General features: G+C 45.2%; 1 protein-coding gene across 2 annotated transcripts in view; it reads left to right on the top strand.

Annotated features, from left to right (window-relative positions):
- ITPRID2 (ITPR interacting domain containing 2) overlaps positions 1–17,122 on the top strand; it is a 96,387-nt gene that overhangs the window by 36,689 nt on the left and 42,576 nt on the right. For both annotated transcript variants that reach the window (XM_054971720.1, XM_054971721.1), the window contains 2 exons: positions 1,635–1,843; positions 3,806–4,512. In XM_054971720.1, coding sequence (XP_054827695.1) covers positions 1,635–1,843; positions 3,806–4,512 — 916 coding nt within the window. The remainder of the gene's footprint in view (positions 1–1,634; positions 1,844–3,805; positions 4,513–17,122) is intronic.

Here is a 17,122-nt window from a genome sequence, read left to right on the forward strand (position 1 = left end):
GGGTGAAGAGAACGTAACTGTCAACCACAGGTGTGACCTTTCTGCATGCCAAGCAGAGGCTCCACCACTGAGCCGCAGCTCCCCCTCCTGTAACTCCCCCTGCTTTTACCTCCCCGCTCCCCCAAGCATTTTTCCATTCTTCTGAATCAATCAAAGCCCCGCCTTTCAGCCACTCACCCTTTTTGATATTAAAACCTGACCACCCTCCACTTATTCTTCTAAGTGGACAAGAAACTTGGCTGTCCCTTTGAATTGTTTTTGTGGTTCCAAATGGGCTTGATATTTCAATGGCTGATTCCGCACACGTTGGATAATGCACTTCCAATCCTCTTTATAGATCATTTGGAATGGATTTTTTTGTGTGCGGAACAAAAAATCCACCTCAAACGATGGATAAAGTGCATTGAAAGTGCATTATCCAACGTATGCGGAATCAGCCATAGATTCTGTTGTTGTGGAGGATGATTTGGCAACCTTATTGCCTGTTCTGTTGTTCTTTCTCTTTTCTCCAACTGGGTCACTGTTGGGGTGTGTGTGGGATGTAGTTGGACTGTTCCCTTCTTTTTCTGATGGTTCTCTTTCTTCCTAAGAAGTAGAGCAGGCCATGCTGAATATATTTAATAATAATAACAGTGTGCTTATATACTGCCATTCTGGACAGGTTAGTGCTACACTCAGAGTGGTGAACAAAGTCAATGTCGTTATCCCCACGATACAGCTGGGGAGCTGAGGCTGAGAGGAGTGGCTTATCCGAGGTCACCTGCTGAGCTCAAGGATTCGAACTAGCAAATGCTAATTCATAGCCCAGCCACTTAACCACTATGCTACAACCTAATTCAAAGTTCACCAAACTTTGTGCACCGTCTTTCCTGCAATGAATCATCATGGCCTTTATTTTCTTTGAGGATAGTTACCTGAATGCAGCAAAGCACCATTAGAACTGTCAATTAGAGGAGAGCTGGTGGGTAAGCTGAGAAGTCCTCTGTTCGAGGTTTCATTTAGCTTTGAATGGGGCTAGGTGGGTATGGGCAACCTGCAGTCTTTCCGATAAAAAGAGTGAGGTTGTCATAAAGAGGGTCTGATTTGGTTTAGGGCAGGTTCATGTGTGATCTGATTTATAGCCAGTGGCTGAAGCTAAATTATTTAACTCACTAGTGAGCATGGAATTTGCATAGACAATTGTTCCCTTGAAATCCACAAGGCTTCAGTCTTGAAGCCCTGTTTGGGAAGCAACTTGTGGTATCTCAGCCTGGTGTTAAAGAGCTTTCCTTGAAAGTAAGTCTCGCTTTGATAAAAGTTGCATTTAAACAAGCAAACTTAGGATTTCCATCTTAAACTCCAAAATGGAGTCTGGGAGATAAATTCGGCGGAGTCCAAGGATTCTTTCCCTCCCCCTTGAGTGCTTGGGGTCGCAGCTTAAATCTTAAATCCAGGTGTTCTTGCTTCACTAGCACTGTATGTCTTATTATCTGCCTATGCTTACTAAAGAGGTTATTTCATCGAAGGGGAGAGCTGGATATATCACTAATGGACTGGATCCCACGATCCTTCAGCGGAAGACGCTGAGAGTTGCTGATCTTCCCAGCTTTCCCCTCCCAGCAACAGTCCTTTCTTTCATGTCTTTTTTTTCCTAGTGTGTCTGAACTACTGGAACTATATGAAGAGGATCCCGAAGAAGTTCTCTACAATCTTGGGTTTGGCCGCGATGAACCAGATATCGCTTCTAAAATCCCATCAAGGTTTTTTAATACAGTATCATTTGCCAGAGGGATAGATATCAAAGTGTTTCTGAATGCCCAGTTGCAACGCATGGAAGTAGAAAATCCAAATTTTGCTTTAACGAGTAAGTAATACTGTGTTCAATTAAAGCTTGATAAAGATCTGCATTACTTCAGAGGTTAGCTCGCATATTTCCCCCTCCCCCCAAACTGAAACTTTCTGGGCTTTGTTTGTAGCCTAGGGGAAGCAAAGCTGAGTTCCAACTCTGTGTAAGCGGTGTGTAAACATTAAATTTGCACCTCTCAGAAGGAGCAGTTTTACCTTTTTAAAGTTCTGAGTAACAGTGAAGGATGTCATGTTGCCAGATTATTCTCTTGGGTTGTAAAATATGAAAGCAGAATGGATTATGTGCTAAATTGAGGTACTCCCATTTATTGTGAAATTTAATAGTGAGGGCTACGGAGTTTTGAACATTCTGCGCCCGGTCACCTTGGGAAAGGGAGTGATCAGCATGGTTGCTTGTTCTTCTCTTCCCTGTTCTTTTACCATCTTCTTGGCATTTCATTCAGTGAGGTCAAGATTTTCAAGAGGGGTGTTTAGATGGTACTGTGAGAAAATTAGACTGTTTATGATACAGTCCCAAGCAGACTTGCACTCTTCTAAGTCTACTGTTGTCAGTGGACTGAGATGGGTGTAACTTGTCCGAGGATTGAGCTGCTGTACAGTAAGTGCCATAGTCCTTTCTTTGCTGATGGTAGAGAGAAGGAGAAGGTGGCATAGAGGGCAGATTGAAAGGGAGGGGATGGATTAAAATGGAGAAGAGGATGAAAGGGAGGGAACAGGTAAGGATTGGTGTAGTCAAAGGTGATGGAAACTCTGCCCTGTTTTAATATTATAATGATAATGATAGATTTATCTACTGCCCTTCAGGACAACTTAACCTCCACTCAGAGCGGTTTACCAAGTGTGCTATTATTATCTTTAAGACAATCACTCTGTGCGTTGGGTGGGGCTGAGAGAGCGCTGAGAAAGCTGTGACTGACCCAAGGTCACTCAGCTGGCTTCAAGCAGAGGAATGGGGAATCAAACCTGGCTCTCCAGATTAGAGTCCTGCCGCTCTTAACCACTATACCAAACTGGCCCTCATCACCAAAAACCCTCCTGTTTCTATATCTGTAAAATTCCTTAGGCAAATAGCTGGATATTTCACTAATGGACTGGATCCCACGATTCTTCAGCGGAAGACACGAGTTGCTGATCTTCCCAGCTTTCCCCTCCCAGCAACAGTCCTTTCCAGTAATGTGAAAGCTTATTCCTGGAGTTGCTGGACCCATGTGGAGTAATAGCTGTGCAAGATTGGGAGGCTGTATGGGAAAGGAGTGAAACCACTCTTTCCTGCCTCTTTCATGAATGGAGCTCTAGTGATATAAGAGGATGAAGGGACTGATTTCACCGCACTCTGATCTCTTGAATCATGTTTCTTTTACTCCATGTGGCTCCCACAACCTGAGAATAAAGTTTCTTGGATGCAGAAAGGACACTAAGGGAAGGTGAAGGCCGTAAAGATCCACAGTCTGTGTGAGACCTCTCTCAGATGGCTCATCAGGCCTCAGGTGTGGGAAAAATGAATATTTCTGCAGAGAATGGGGCATGAGTGATCAATAAATAGGGTGAACCTAAACCGATTCTTGCACTTGATCCAATGCATAGTTTCATTCAGAGGGCAGGTTTGTTTTTAAGACTGCTTCCTTGGCACCAATTCAATTTAGTGTGAGTGTTGACTGTAACAGTGGTCTAAAAAGGAGCAAAGGTATGAAATTGTGGCTGACACATCAGTTTGAGCTTCCCTAAAAATGTAGGGACTTTCTCCTTTTAAATTCAAAACTTGTGATTTAACCAGATTTTAGGAACCAAAGCTGTGAATGTGATTTGGCCAAGTTATCTTATTGTTAGAAACTGAACTCTTCTGTGTTTTTATGTGTTTGCTCTTTCACCTTTTCAAGTTCCAGGTAATTTGTAGCTTCATGCTGGAGTTTTACAGTGCTCTCCATTGTTCTGTTTGTCATCTTTCTTGTCCCTCTGCCAGGTCGCTTTCGTCAAATTGAAGTGCTCACCACTGTGGCCAATGCGTTCTCTTCCTTATATTCCCAAGTGTCTGGCACCCCGTTGCAGAAAATCGGGAGCATGAATTCAATAGTTTCCAACAAAGAGGAAGCCAGCCCTCCCCCTCTCACCCGAAGCAACACTGCCAGTCGTTTAATGAAGACTTTATCTAAGCTTAACCTCTGTGGGAACCAGCAGGCAGGTGAAGGGGGCAGCTGCTCAACTCCTTCACCAGTTGAAAAGGGGAAAGCTGAAAACGGACCTCTTGAGGACACTGACTCTAAAAACGAACCCAGAACACCAAAGCACTTCAAGACGTCTTTGCTGGCTACAGTTAAAGAGGAGGTATCTGGCAATCAGCCGAGTATCCTGGATGTTCTTCACGCCTCTGAACTTTCTTCTGGAGCTAATGTTACACAAGGTATGCCAGGTGACCATGTGCCTTGTGAAGATGAGCAAAATGACGACTCCCTTGGTCATTCAGATGGACACAGTGAGAAAGCTGCTGTTATGGACTCGTCAGGTCTCCAGAGGGAAATACCAGACTTGGCCACTTGCGAGCTTGAGGGCAACTCTGAACTGCAAGTGCTTCCTTTGTCACCGCCAGAGAAAGAACCCTGTGCTCCGATAGCAAACCCATCCATTGTTCATCTCATGTTACAGCAGAAGGACTCCTTTGAGATGGAAGAGGTAAGTGGAACGGAATGCATGCTGGAATGCTCACATTCTCCCAGGTATTGTATGCTAATGTTGTAAATGGCAAATTGAAAGAATTGTTCTGCAAGGCCAACCGAGGGACATTCTGTTTTTTATGGTTTAGTTCTTTATTGGTATTCATTGGAAGATTTAACCCAACTTTCTCTCACATCAAAGTGGGTCCCGTGCCAAGTCACAACGTCAGTTAGCAGTAATAATACTAAGAAAACCAACACACACAACGTCATAACTATAACTGAGACTTCTCTTCTGCCAGATCATGGAACTTGTGGTGGCACATACCACAAGAGGTCTCCCCTCATTCAGTCACTGACTGTATTATTGAAAAATTGGCCAGATGATTGAAATATCTCTTGGTGGGGGGTGGGGGGATGCGCTGCGGCTCAGTGATAGAGTATCTGCTTGGCATGCAGAAGGTCCCAGATTCAATCCCGGACAACAAAAGGGCCAGGTAGCAGGTGATGTGCAAGACCTCTGCTTGAGACCCTGGAGAGCCGCTGCCAGTCTGAGCAGACAAAATTGACCTTGATGGACCAAGGCTCCAGTTTTCATGCGTTCAGATTCAGTCCTGCTTAGCTTCCGCAAGGTTGCTGCATTATCTGGTTATACCATGAGCTGCTCTATCCAACTTTGTACCTGGAGCTCCCATAGCACCGATCAGTTTAAGAGATCAGGAGTGGGTCACAGGATCTTGCACTCCCTCCTGTGCCCCCACACTTCCCATCTCTCTTTCGTGGATCCCTTTATCCCACTTAAGCACAGTTAAATTAGTGCTGACCTTAGCTAAAACAAAACATAGAATTGGGATTCTCTTTTTGCTTCTATGTTAAACCAAGATCTGAAACGTTTAAATTCCTAATTGTTGTCCTGGTTAGCCATAACCTCATCTAATGTCAGTGTTTGTGTTCATGCTTAATTGTAATTTTATTGCTGGTAGAGACTTCCTATCAGGAGGCTGGGGGAGAAGACAGTATATCGAGCTTCAGTCAGTGGAATCTACAGTTAAATGGGTGTTGGGCAAAGTTCTGTGCCTGTGACCTTAAGTCACCACTGCCAATCAGCATAGAAGGTACTGGACTTCATGAATTCAAGCCCTGTAAGGATAGGAGGGTCTTATCCCCATCTCAGGCTGTTTCTTTTAACCTAATGAAGCCTGCCGGGTGCAGACTGCTTTGCATCCCTGTGCCCCATCATCATGTTTCTTCAGTGTTCCAATCCTGCGGCAACTTTTGACAGCTGTGGCCCCGATGTGGGGGCGTATTCTCGGTAGCTGCCTTTATAGTGATGGAGCTCCCCACGCACACACACACCAGTGTCATCGTCTCTTTCCAAATACCAAGACTGACCTTTCTTCAGCTGGCAACTGGACTCAAGCTTTGATATTGGAAGTGTGACTTGTTGATATGTTTTGCTTCCTCTAAAGATAAATGTATGGGATTCTCTAATGCTGTAACCCGAGCTAGGGATGGATTGGATTAGCTGTCCAAATCTGTTGTTGCCAAGCTTGAGGCTAGTTGCAATGTACTCCTGTGCTTAGCTTGATGTTTCTTCCCATTCTCACTGCCATATGATAATTCTTGTAACGGATTGCAGAGGGAGCAGCGCTGCCATTTCAGCTTTCAGTTGGTGGAGGTGAAGCGACTTTCAGTAAAGAGTTAACGGGGCCCAGATCCCCATTCTTGGATATATGAAAAGCTGCCCTGCAGAAGGCAATGTATTTTTGCTGGGATTTCTTGTGTCTTTGTCATGTACAATCAATGTCTTAATTGTTTTTTAAAAAATACAGTACAAGCTTTGTTTTTCCAGTATTTGTGGGGAATGGGGGTTGCCACTTAATCAAACGTGCTGGTTACTTGAGCTTTTACACCATGTGTGTTTGTTTCGAGGCTTCCTGCCAGCTCCTACTCATCTCCATCATGGCTTTACTCTTCTGGTGCCTTGCTGTCTCTGCCACTGGCTTTCTTTTCCTTTCTCTAACCCTGTCCCTCCTAATAGTTTTGTTCTTCCAGCAACCATAGCACCTTGCAGTATCTTCTCCCCACCCACTGACCCCACAAGCCAACCTGGTTTTCCCATGTTCTGGTTAACCAAATTATCTAGATATTAAAATTCCAGATAACAAGTACTGTAGTTGTTCAAGGGCCCTGGTCAGAGTTATAGATGCCCTTGAGGTCTAGTGATATGTGAACAGAGTTGGAGAGGGAAGATTTGTTTTTCATCCCCTTCCTGAAATGGTGCCACCGACCTTATGGTCCAAATGCTCACAGGTTATGATAGGTAGTATGAATAACTCTTGATTTCCTTACCATAGGTCCATCATAGTTCTGATCTGTGCATTAAGCCCCAGACCATAATATTGCACTGATGAGAAAGGTATGGGCCAAGCTACAAGTGATGAATGACACTTGAACGGCAAGTGAACAGACTCATGTGTATTCCTCCCTGTTCACTTGCACTCCACTTGCACTCCCCTTGATCAGATCGAGTGGAGTGCAAGTGAACAGGGAGGAATAAATGCGAGTCTGTTCACTTGCCGTTCAAGTGTCATTCGTCACTTGAAGCTTGGCTCTTTGTCTTCATTTATTTAATTATATACACCCACCTCTTCTCCCATGCATTCCGGGACTATAATGGGTATAGCTCTTTTGTATAGCTGTTCTTGTGAAAATTATATTGAGCTCATTCTCGGCAACTACATTTTAGTTTCAGAATTTTAATCCACGCAGGTGAGAAATCCCATATGTCTCCCAACCGAAAAGTAGGAACAGTTCTTGGTTTTGAATCTTAAGAGACATATTTGCAACAATAAGAGGGTGTTGGAATGTAACACAGGGCCTCCTAGCCTGCCACTTCCCTAATGTTGCCTCTGGAACTTTTTTCCATACACAGAAGTACAAAGATATCAAAGCTGGTTTTTTTTCCTATGCCATCCTTTGAGGTTTGTGCTCCTTTAGGAAGTCTGTTGCTGTCAAGATAGCTGCTCCGGGAGTGAGTCAGAACAAAAGTTTCCTCTGCCACTTTTTGGATTCTCTGTTCCGTGGTCCAATCAGGAATCTCTTCAGCTTGTGCCCAGTGTTGATATTGGCTAAGGAAAAGGGAATGGGTGGAGTGGAACAGGGCTCGCAAAGTAGCAGACAGAAATTCAGGCACCGTTCAGATCCTGTGGCCCAAGCCAGACTGGGTGACGGAAACCGATTAGCCCCGGGGAGCACAAAGAACAAGCAATAGCCACAAGAGTATATCACCTGAAGATCCATCAAATGGCTTGTAAGATGACCTTTAAATTGATTTCTTTAGAAAAAAATGCCGTATCTGTTGCTTTTCTGCAGACGTACTAGTGTTTTTGTTTTATTTGAGTTACGGAAGTGCGTCTCTTTCATTTATATCTTTACTTTTGTGTTTTGGCAAAGATGGAACCTATCTAAGAGCTTTGTAGTGCGGGTGAAGAGAAGGGTGTTAATGTGTCGAATGGCAGATAATATCAAAGAGCTGGATTATTCAGGGTGCGGGCGGTCTGGATATTTTTTAAAGAAAGCACCTAACCTGCACCAGGTTTGTGGAGATGAATTTTAAAAAGTGAAGCAAGCTTTGTGAAGCATTCTGAGATTAGAAGAGGTGCGGTGGTGGGTTATTTCCAATGCTAAGGTTTGATTTATTCCTTTGCAAAGGCTTCGCTCTTTGCCGTAACCCTTTTTCACCCCATTATTATTCACTGTAATATGTTCTGAATCCCCTCTGTCCTCCCTTTCCATCCCACTGCTCTCCACCGATTGCCTTGTTTTAAAATTAGGATAGATTCAAATTCTACTCAGTTTTTCTTCTGTTTCAAATTCTTCTGTACCCACGATGCAGGCTGGAATTTGGGTTTAATTTTTTTAATTGGAAGAGGGGAATCGAATATCATGATACGCACTTGGTTCTAGTCGTAGTGAAGTTGTAAGATTTGGTTTTTTGGTTTGCTGGATTCTGGCTGTCAGCTTGGGCCAATCACACTCTCTCAGCCTAAACTACCTCATAGGCAGTAGAAAAGAGTCCAGTAGCACCTGTAAGACTAACAACATTTGTGGTAGGGGATCAGCTTTCGTGAGTTACAGCTCACTTCCTCAGATATAGCTAGAATGTAAGTCCATCTGTCCTTATATCTTGAAGAATGGGATGATCAGCTAAAACGTGGACTCACATTCTAGCTGTATCTGAGGAAGTGAGCTGTGACTCGCGAAAGCTCATCCCCTACCACAAATGTTGTTAGACTTATAGGTGCTGCTGGACTCTTGCTCTTTTCTGCTGCTACAGACAGACAAACACAGCTACCCATCTTGATCTCCCTCATAAGGTTGTTGTGGGGATAAAAATGGAGGAGAGTGATGTCATTGCGCTGGTTCCCTGCAAAGCATGGGAGCAATCCCGCAGCCAGTGCAATGAGATCTCTTCAGGAAGTGATTTTGCCGTGCTCCGCTGCAAGCATATGTGCTGTGTGCTTGGCTGGGTTGCTTGCTGGTGGCAAGTGATCGCTAGGCAGCTTCCTACCTCCTGCCAGTTGTCAGCGAGCACTGGGGCCAACCGCTTGGAATTTGCCAGCTACCAGCAAGTACCTGGCAGCTCTAGATTTAGGTCTGCGTTCTTAAATGTACTACATACCCTCTGAAACAACATAAGTAATTTTTCTTGAGGAAGCATGGGTTTTGTAAGGAGTGAGCTGCTTTGAATGGTCCACACCTTCAGACCCCGCTGAATTAAAAAAAATTAGTTTCTAAATGTAAATTTCTCCACAAACTGTAAAGCATTTCACCTTATAATGAGAAGCTTGTAAAGTTTTTATCACCTTCATAATACCTTATTCAAATACTAAAATTTTATGATCCTCAAAATGTGTTCTTCAAGGCCGTATTAACCCATGTCCCGGCCCTAGGCTTTCAGGTATTTCAGGCCCCCGCCGACACTTCAGTCCTTCAACTTCTAGTCCTGGACCCATTCCAGTCTGGCTTCCGTCCTGGCCATGGGACGGAGACAGCCTTGGTTGCCCTCACAGACGACCTTCGCAGGCATCTGGATCGAGGCGGGTCAGCGCTGCTTGTGTTACTTGATCTCACAGCAGCGTTTGACACGGTTGACTATGATTTGTTGGCCAGCCGCCTTGCCGACGTGGGGATTAGGGGGACAGTCTTACAGTGGCTGGTCTCCTTTCTCCAGGGTCGGGGACAGAGGGTGGCGCTCGGGGGAGATCTATCGGCCCGTCACCCTTTGGTGTGCGGGGTTCCCCAAGGGGCGATACTCTCCCCAATGTTATTTAACATCTATATGCGCCCCCTCGCCCAGTTGGTGCGGAGGTTTGGGCTGGGTTGTCATCAATACGCGGATGACACCCAACTTTTTCTGTTGATGGACGGCCGGCCAGACACGGCCCCAGACAATCTGGCCAGAGCTTTGGAGGCTGTGACGGCATGGTTGAAACAGAGCAGGCTGAAATTGAACCCAGTGAAGACGGAGGTCCTGCAGCTGGGACGGGGGCTGCCAGATGTTGGGATCCAGCTCCCTGCCCTGGATGGGACACCACTGGCAACTTTGCCAGTGGTAAAGAGTCTGGGTGTGCTCCTGGATGCCTCCCTATCGATGGAGGCCCAGGTCACGGCGGTTGCCAAGTCTGCATTTTTCCATCTTCGTCAGATCAGGCAACTTGCCCCCTACCTGACGCCCCAGGACCTGGCTACAGTGATCCATGCAACGGTCACCTCCAGGCTAGATTACTGTAACTCACTCTACGCTGGGCTACCCCTGGGCCTGATCCGGAAACTACAACTGGTCCAGAATGCGGTGGCACGGGTCCTGACTGGTATACCTTACCAGTCACACATCACACCTGTCCTGCGCCAGCTGCACTGGCTTCCAGTTGAATTCCGAATCAGGTTCAAAGTGTTGGTTCTTACCTTTAAAGCCCTGAGTGGGTTGGGACCGGCATATCTTCGGGACCGCCTCTCCCTGTACGTTCCCCGGAGATCGCTCCGATCAGCGAATAAATATTTACTTGTGGTCCCCGGCCCTAAGGAAGCCCGCTTCGCTTCAACCAGAGCCAGGGCTTTTTCAGTCCTGGCCCCAGCCTGGTGGAACGCTCTGTCAATGGAAACCCGGGCCCAGCGGGACATATTATCGTTCCGCCGGGCCTGTAAGACAGAGCTGTTCCGCCAGGCGTTTGGTGATTGAAGGGGGCGGTGCCATGTCGGCCTCCCACCTTTGGGGTGGGGAAGGTTCTCCCCACCACTGCACCTTGTTAATTTGTTTTATTATTTGTATATTGATTTTAGTTTTGTTTTTATCAATTTTAACTGTTCACCGCCCAGAGCCCCTGGGATGGGCGGTATATAAATTGAATAAATAATAAATAAATAATAATAATACTCTCACCTTCATATTGGAATAGAGATATGGGCCAAAAAGGAAGTGGTAAGCAATCTGGCATTACCGTAATGTATATGAATAAATAAATATTATGAGAGTATATGGATACATACAAATGTTCACATATTGCAACGGTGCATTGTGCAAACTACCTTTAACTATCGGAGCCCTAGGACATGGGTGACCGTGCCTCAGCAAAAAAAAAATTGATGGGTCCCTGATCCCTGCAGGGCCCCTAAGCTTCAGCCTAGTCAGCCTTATGAATAATATGGCCCTGGTGTTCTTAAGTGAAGTGATGAGATTAATTACACTCCTAAGGTTCTCATCCAAACTGCCACACTTTGTCAGCATTCTCTGATTTTTAGACATAAGTTCAGTGTCAATAGTTGGTACAGTTACATTGCAATCCTGAGAAGAGTTACTCCAGTCTAAGCCCATTGAAATCAGTGGGTTGGACTGGAGTAACTCTTCTTAGGATTGTACTGTTTGACGTCTTCTAGTTTACATGCAATTAAAATACATGCTTGCTTGCTTGTATTTTTACCCCTCCTTTAAGAAGAATCTTTTGGTGACTTCAGAGGAAAAAAACAGAGCAGAAAAAACATACAATATATCTTAGTCAACAACCAGTAAAATGGTATGCAACTAGGGATACCATACCCCCACCCCTCACACCCCGCCCCCACTTACCTGGCCGGCGGGGATGGGGGGCGCACCTTCTGTGCTCAAAACAGGCCCGATCCACACTAAAACAGGCCCAAAATGAGCCCGTTTTGGTGTGGATCGGGCAAGAGTGTTCCTGCCCTCTGCAGTGGTCCCGATCCAAGCCCCTGCAGAGCATGGGTGTGCTCCGGGGTGGGGGCCACCATGAGATGACAACACTTCCCGGAAGTGATGCCATCATGCTTGCGGGAGCACGCGTGCTTGTACCCCCCCCCCAGAAAGGTGAGTGCCAGGCCTCAATCTCCCTGCCAGGAGGTTGAAGGGGCCTGGCAACCCTATATGCAGAGACTGAAGCTGGCTGACAGTGTTCCTCATGCAATTACATACATTCAGGCTGGGAGTGGGGGTGTTCAGGTAAAAAAGAGGGGGCTGGCAACACCTGGGAGTGGTGGGGAATACCCTGCCTCCAGCCTCCATCTCCATTCCTTGAGGACTGGCAGGAAAAAAGGCCTTCATGGTGTCACTCTAGGAATGTTCCCAGTCTCTATGATGCCATAGATATTAGGAAAAAATAATACAACATCATCCGGAACTGGTGCCATATCCTCCTTAAACTCCACCCCCCCAGTCATTCCCCCCAGCGAATCTCCTGGCCATGCTGGTCTACAGTAGTTGAGTCCGGTAGCACTTTAAAGGCCAACAAAAAATTTCCAAGATATGCCTCAAGCTCTCTTGGTCTTTAAGGCGTTTTGAGGTAGTGCAGCTTGGACATATAGCTAATATCCGTACCAGGGGTCCCCAGTGTGGTGCCTGTGGATACCATGGCACCTGTCGTGAGTGAGCCTTGGCCTGTGCTCAGTGAAGAGTCATCAGACAGAGAGCTGCCTGCAGTTCGCCCCCAAAATGACCCAGCTGTAGCTGACCTTGATCTGATGAGGAGAAATCTCCGGCTAATCAACCAGAGCATCCTTCAGCTGTAAAAGACCCAGCATCAGGGAACTCTGATGCAGATTACAAGGCTGCAGAAGCCCATTCCTCCTCGCCCTCTTTGCCAACGCTGTCAGAGACCGCTAGAGCTACAAGGATGCAGAAGGAGTGTGAGGCTCATGAGTCGGCAGCAGCTGTCAAACAACCAGCAGCTTAGTTCAGGATATCTGCCTTGTAAGTAGCTGACAGATTAGCTCATTAAGACTTTGCCATAAAAACAGCTAGAAAGAGCAGCAGTTTGTGGAAGCAACTAGTACACGGCTGCTCCACTGTACTTGCTGTTACTCAAACTCTGGAACTCTGACCCTTGGACTGGACCTGACTTGTGGCTTCTCTGAAACGCTGACCCTTGGACTGAACTGGACTCTTGGCTTCTCTGGAACACTGACCCTTGGACTGGACTTATTCTTTGCTCCCTGGTCATGACTGGCCTCTGCACTTCAGCCCCTGGCCATTGGGGGACTACTCCAGTGCAGCACCTGCCAGCATTTTTCCTGGCACCCAACAAGTGTTTCTAGAAATTGGCTGTGGCCAGATTAAGCTTTTGCCCTGCAGGATTTCTGCTTCGCTGTTGGAGATCTAGTTGGCTGTGCAGAGTTTTAAAAAAAATTCTTTGGATGCAGTTGCCACCTCAACACAAGGATCTTCACTATAGAACTGAAGATAAGCTTTTGTATATGCAAGAAAAATATTTTCAACAATATATTCATTTTAAAAGGCATCTTATTAAGCAGAACATCTGCCTGAAATGTTGCAGAGTGACTATTAAATACATGTATCACCTCACTCCCTAATATTTTGTGATTGTCTTCTCCCGTGGCAGACATTTTTTAGTAGACCATACCACTCTGTGTCAAAAGGGGCCTGGAGTTTCAAAAAGATTGTGACCTCTGATTGATACAAAAATACAGTTGCTACTTGAAGTAGGAGTGGCAGTAATGTGCCGTAACAGATAATCCTACATTATCAGCAACCAAGTAATTAACTTCGCTTGTATAGGTTTCAGTCAGATTTACATAAATACTTTGTGGGTTATGAACATGGTGATGTTGCCCTTACAATGAATTTACAACAGAATTTTTGTTTGAAATATTGTGGCGAAGTGTGAAGTTGCTGTGTCAGAGGTGATACTGATTTCAAGGGTTATCGGTGATATTTTGCCAGAAGAATAGTAGAGGTGTCAGGTCTGATTTCGCAACCGGGGGGACAGGGATATGGGAGAAGCTGTTGTTGACAGTGTGACATCTCTCCAGGGAAAACCTGGAAGTGGTATCATGTCTATCTATGAATTTCTGGAAACTTTGTGGTAAAACCATAGAGTTTCTGGTGTTTCCTAGACAAATGTGAGGTCATGTCATTGTTGATGGCTTTTAAAAAAAGTTCTCCTGCTAGCTGGCAGAGTACTAGATGGCATACAGCAACCTTAAGGAGTGGCGATGTTGCTGCATGAGGCAACAAAGGTTCCATTGACCCCTTTAAAAAGAGCATATTTATTGGTGGCTTTTTATGGTGAACTATTGTGAGCCAGAGCCAACTTCATTGGTTCCATGCAGTGTTTTTCTTTCCCTGTCTCCTAAAGGCTTGTTTTGAACCGCTTCCTACTTCTAACATAGCAAGTTAGGCCCAGGCCTCTGAGGTTCTAACATCCATTCTCTTGAGTAGGACCATATTGTTTAGCATGCTGACCAGAACAGGTGTAGAGGATATTTTTCCTCCCTTCAGCCCTGAAGAAAATTGATATTACAACAAAAATGAATATAAAAATATCCCTATTTTGTTTCCTTGGACAAAGCTCAAGCACTTTTTCTTTCAATAGTATTTTACCCATTTTTTAAAAAAAGACATGCTAAGAGGGACACAATGCATTTGGCTTGATATTTTGAAAATATGCCTTTTCCTGAGAGGAAGTCTTTTGATAATGGCTGTTCCTATATTAATAACCCACAATGTTGTCAGAGTTTGTTTTGTGAAAGAGAAACAAAGCAGTTTTATCAGCAAAGGACATCTTAAGATGGAGGTGAAATGACAAAGCTAAGTGCTTTTTAGAAAGAGAGAAAGAAAGAAAGAAAAAGAAAAAAGCTGCCTGTAGTTAGGTGGTGAACTACTTAATCAAATAGGCTTAAATATTTGCAACTTTTAAATACTGTATATTCTGTTATAAAGCCTAAAGAAAAGTCAGTCGCACTGTGGTTTTAAAAAGCGAATTCTTCCCTTCCAGTAATCCATTCCTTGGCCTCATTTCAAGTGGGTGTTTTCTATTTTTTAATTTTAAACCTGCCTTTTTTCCAACAGCCATTAGAGGACTGGGTTATTAAAATGTGGTGTGATGGACTATTGAGGTCACTTCAGTGAGAGAGAGAGAGAGAACAAATGAACACGTGCATGCTTGGGAAATTGTGCATTCTATAGAAATGATTCCTTTTCCATAGCCCAGGCCAGCCCAGCAATTCTTTTTCATTCTTTGCTTCACAGAGTGATCCTGGCATGCCCAGCCACTACTGTAAGAAAATGTAAGCTTTTGGTGCCAATTGGGAACTCTATTTTCTTGTATTCTTCTATTCTTCCTGCCCTCTCAACAGAAACTTGTTAAGAGTTCAGAGCAGGACAAGGGAAGACCTGGTTTCTAATGGCTGACCACGGGAGACCATGGCTTCTCCAGGCCTGATGTGTTTCTCTGACCACTACACTACACTAGCTTCATAGAACTCAAAGTGGTGTATGTGGTTATTCTCTGCCTCTTCTATCCATTCACAAGAATCTTGTGGTATAGATCTCTTTCTCTGTAATTAAGAAGCAGCCGTTTATAGCTTCTTGTATCATTCAGGTTCCGAATGCTTTACAAACATAAAATAAGTTTCTTGGTTTCTAATGTGGATACTAGAAAGGGTCAGGATAAGAGGTGGGCACAAACAGCAATACGAACCAAAAAAAGCCACAAACAGCCCGATCAGCTGTTCGCTAGCAAGCTGTTCCTTAGGGGCCCCGTTCCCCATGAACATGTGTTCGTTCCAAGACCTGTTCGTGGTGTTCATCAGCTGTTCATCAAGCCAGACAGTCTGTCCCCTTTCAATCAATTCCCTTGGCAACAGTAGGCATGGACTTTCTGAACTCCTGTTGTCCTGGAATCTGAACTCCTGTTGCCCAATCTAAGCCCAGGGGCACTTCACCCCCCCGACACAGCCACTTGTCAGGGAAAACCCTGACAAGGGCTGATTGCAGCCTGCTAGGGTTTAAATTTCCTTCTCCCTGCTGCTGCGCAGCGCAGGAAGAGGGACATTTAAATCCCCCACTCAGTTGCTTGTCAGGGAAGCGGCTGAGTCAGGGTGGGGGGTGAAGTGCCCCTGGGCTTAGATTGGGCAACAGGAGTTCAGATTCCAGGGCAACAGGAGTTCAGACAGAGTTCAGAAAGTCCATGCCTACTGTTGCCAAGGGAATTGATTGAAAGGCGCCAGACTGTCTGGCTTGACGAACAGCTGATGAACACCTTGAACAGGTCTTGGAACGAACACATGTTCTTCGGGAACGGGGCCCCTAAGGAACAGCTTGCTAGCGAACAGCTGATCGGGCTGTTTGTGGCTTTTTTTTCATATTTGTTTGAAACCCCTGACAAGCAGCTGAGTGCAGCCTGCCGGGATGAAATGCCCTTCTCCCTGCAGCTGCACAGCAGCACAGAGAGGGGCACTTCAACCCTGACTCAGCCACTTGTCAGGGGTTTTTTCCCCCCATCCCTCCAGCTGGCTGGAAGGAGGGAGACTTTGAAGGGAAGGAGGCTCCCCACGCTGTTTGCAAACGGCATGGGGAACCTTCTTCCCTTCAGAGTCTCCCCCCTCCCTCTAGCTGGCTGGAAGGAGGGAGACTTTGAAGGGACGGAGGTTCCCCACGCCATTTGCAAATGGCGCAGAACTTTCTTCCTTTCCAAGTCTCCCCCCTCCCTCCCATGAACAGCTAACCATGAACATTTTAGTGAACAGGGTCATGTTTGTGGTTGTTCATGATTCCCTGTTCATGGATGGCAATGAACAACAAACATTGTGTTCGGGTTTTTTTCGTGTTCGTTCACACCTCCAGGATGTCCCCCAAAAGCTAATAAAACAAAGGAGGCTATGTTCTGTACTTCAGAATGTTTTAATTTTTTTTTTTTTACAGATATTCTACTGTATCGAATAGACCCAAAACGAGTTCGAACATTTCGGCACTCAAAAGTAGCTCTAAATATAAAATTACATAAAAACTCAAGCCTCTTTGTGTCATCCTGGGTAACGCAAATGGACGGTATAACCTGAATGCCTCAAAAATCGACTCAAAGATTCACCATAATCAAGAGAATTAAATTAATCTAGCAAAGGATCTTATGGTATCTTAAAGACTAACGTTCATTAGTCTTTAAGGTGCCATGGGAATCTTTATTGTTTTGACTGGAAAAACATAGTACAGCTTTTCCTCCGTATTATATCGTAATGTCACTTTTCTATTTAAGCAGAGTCTTTATAGACATAATGGAGTTTTCCCGCTTGGCTACTGTGACAAGAGGTAATTGCTG

This window comes from Eublepharis macularius, chromosome 2, assembly GCF_028583425.1.
Source record: "Eublepharis macularius isolate TG4126 chromosome 2, MPM_Emac_v1.0, whole genome shotgun sequence".
Taxonomy (NCBI): Eukaryota; Metazoa; Chordata; class Lepidosauria; order Squamata; family Eublepharidae; genus Eublepharis; species Eublepharis macularius.